The sequence below is a fragment of the Pinus tabuliformis genome, chromosome 3_2 (genome assembly GCF_031772625.1).
Source record: "Pinus tabuliformis cultivar Carrire ecotype Pingquan chromosome 3_2, CPIR1, whole genome shotgun sequence".
Classification (NCBI taxonomy): domain Eukaryota; kingdom Viridiplantae; phylum Streptophyta; class Pinopsida; order Pinales; family Pinaceae; genus Pinus; species Pinus tabuliformis.
In genome coordinates, this window is record NC_142302.1 from 701,660,508 (window position 1) to 701,662,316 (window position 1,809).

At 35.4% G+C, this 1,809-nt stretch overlaps 1 protein-coding gene across 1 annotated transcript; it reads right to left on the reverse strand.

Annotated features, from left to right (window-relative positions):
* Positions 1-406: 406 nt before the first annotated feature.
* LOC149182559 (uncharacterized) lies at positions 407-1,084 on the reverse strand. The gene has a single exon (XM_089418604.1). It carries the CDS (start codon positions 1,059-1,061, stop codon positions 615-617), a length of 447 nt encoding a protein of 148 aa, XP_089274730.1. The 5' UTR covers positions 1,062-1,084; the 3' UTR covers positions 407-614.
* Positions 1,085-1,809: the final 725 nt, after the last annotated feature.

A 1,809-nucleotide genomic window follows, 5' to 3' on the forward strand; every position in this document is an offset into this window, starting at 1 on the left:
TCACCACATAGCAATTAACTATTGTTAATTTGGGTGATTGTGGGACAAATATAAAGGTTATGAATTTATTGAGTCTAGAGACTTAATTTACAACTTAGTATGATGTGTAACCTCATTAGTCTGTCATCGTCTGTCATCAAAATTGAAATTTTGTTCATATAAATAAATATATATATATATATATATATATATATATATATATATATATCTAAAAATTAAGTAACTATAGAGAATATTTAGATAATATCAACTCATAAAAAATTTCACATTAAAAAATTAAATCTCTCTACTTATATTAAATCCGTATTTAAAATAAACATATACTAATAAACATGTGAATCATAACTAAACATAATTGGTTTTTAATTACTAAAACAATAATACACCTATGTCACCATTGCCAATGGTCCTAGTAACCAACATCTCGCTATAATCATGAAGAAATTACAACAAAATCAACACACAAGAACTCAACACCTCGCTATAATCATGAAGAAATTACAACAAAATCAACACACAAGAACTCAGCGCAAATTTTATGCTAGTTAAAAAGAGCATCAGATTATGCAATTTGGATTTTTTACCCTAACTTTAGTCGCAGGAAACATTGCAATCTAAACCATATACTTATCATACTCCTCCTCATATGCCTTAATGGCTTCATATTTACCGAGACCTATAGAAGTCTTGACATAAATCATCCCGCTTGCAGGGTCATCAATTTTGATTTCAGTGACTGTAAACCAGATGTGAGACTCCTTGGCCTTCACTCCCTTTATCTTCTTCATCTTTCCCTTCTCAACGTATGCGCTCACCTCTGGGGCATATGACGTCACACTTCCGGTTGTCTTGTACAGATACTCGTATTTCTCCGGCCGTTTTACCCACACGAACCCAGTCTCCCTCACAAACCCGCACTCCTCTATTCCCTCTGGAGGGAGTAATCCTCTTGGAAGGCCTGATTCCTGGAGGAGCTGCAGCACCTTCTGCTTGCAGGTCTCGATGCCATGATAGATTTCGGCGCCGGCTTTTGCATCAGCCTTCACTACTTGGGCAGACATGATGGTTTGCTCAGTTTGCCTGAACCCAGATGTTGGCTGGTCCTTTAATAGGGTAGGCCTTCATTTATGAGTATCAGATGGGTCGAGTGGGAGTATTAATGAGTCCAAAACAACTATCCTTTAACATATCACCTGCTACTGATTAGGTTATTTTAGAGGCCTGCATATGATCTGCACAGTTTACAGATTGCCTTGGCAGAGGGTAAGTTAGCTGTCTGTGTCTATTAAAAGGGGTGGTACTTTTTCGAGATTGATAGTTGGAAATTCAGCTTTCAAGTATAAAATATGATATACGAGCTTTAAAGTTTTCAGCAAATAAATTTGTTAGAGAATTTAGTGCATCGCCTAAAAGATGGCAAGTGCAGGAAATAAGAGCTGGTCCATTCCTATATGATTGTTGTTACAGATTTTAATGCATCCACCAAAACATGGTGGGTGCAGGAAATGAGAGTCAGTCATATCCTCTTTGATTGTTGTGGTTTAATCAATGTTGAAAAATACTTGTCAAATAGGAATTTTTAAGACAGTAGTTTAGGACCACAAATTTGTTAGAAAGAAAATAGTGGAAATTTAAGTATGTTTTTTAATTAATTAAGATTCTGGGTGATAAGGGGTTTTTATAGCCTTTGCTAACACTGAAATGTTTTAACCTCGTAGCCGTCGACCAAGTCCATAGATCAAAATTCATAACTTCGTATCACAACTTAAACTTATAATTTATTGTTGAGATTTACATGTCCGTGAAAAC

Excerpts from the sequence above, each read along its gene's own strand:
- LOC149182559 (XM_089418604.1), bottom strand. The coding sequence starts at position 1,061 with ATGTCTGCCCAAGTAGTGAAGGCTGATGCAAAAGCCGGCGCCGAAATC.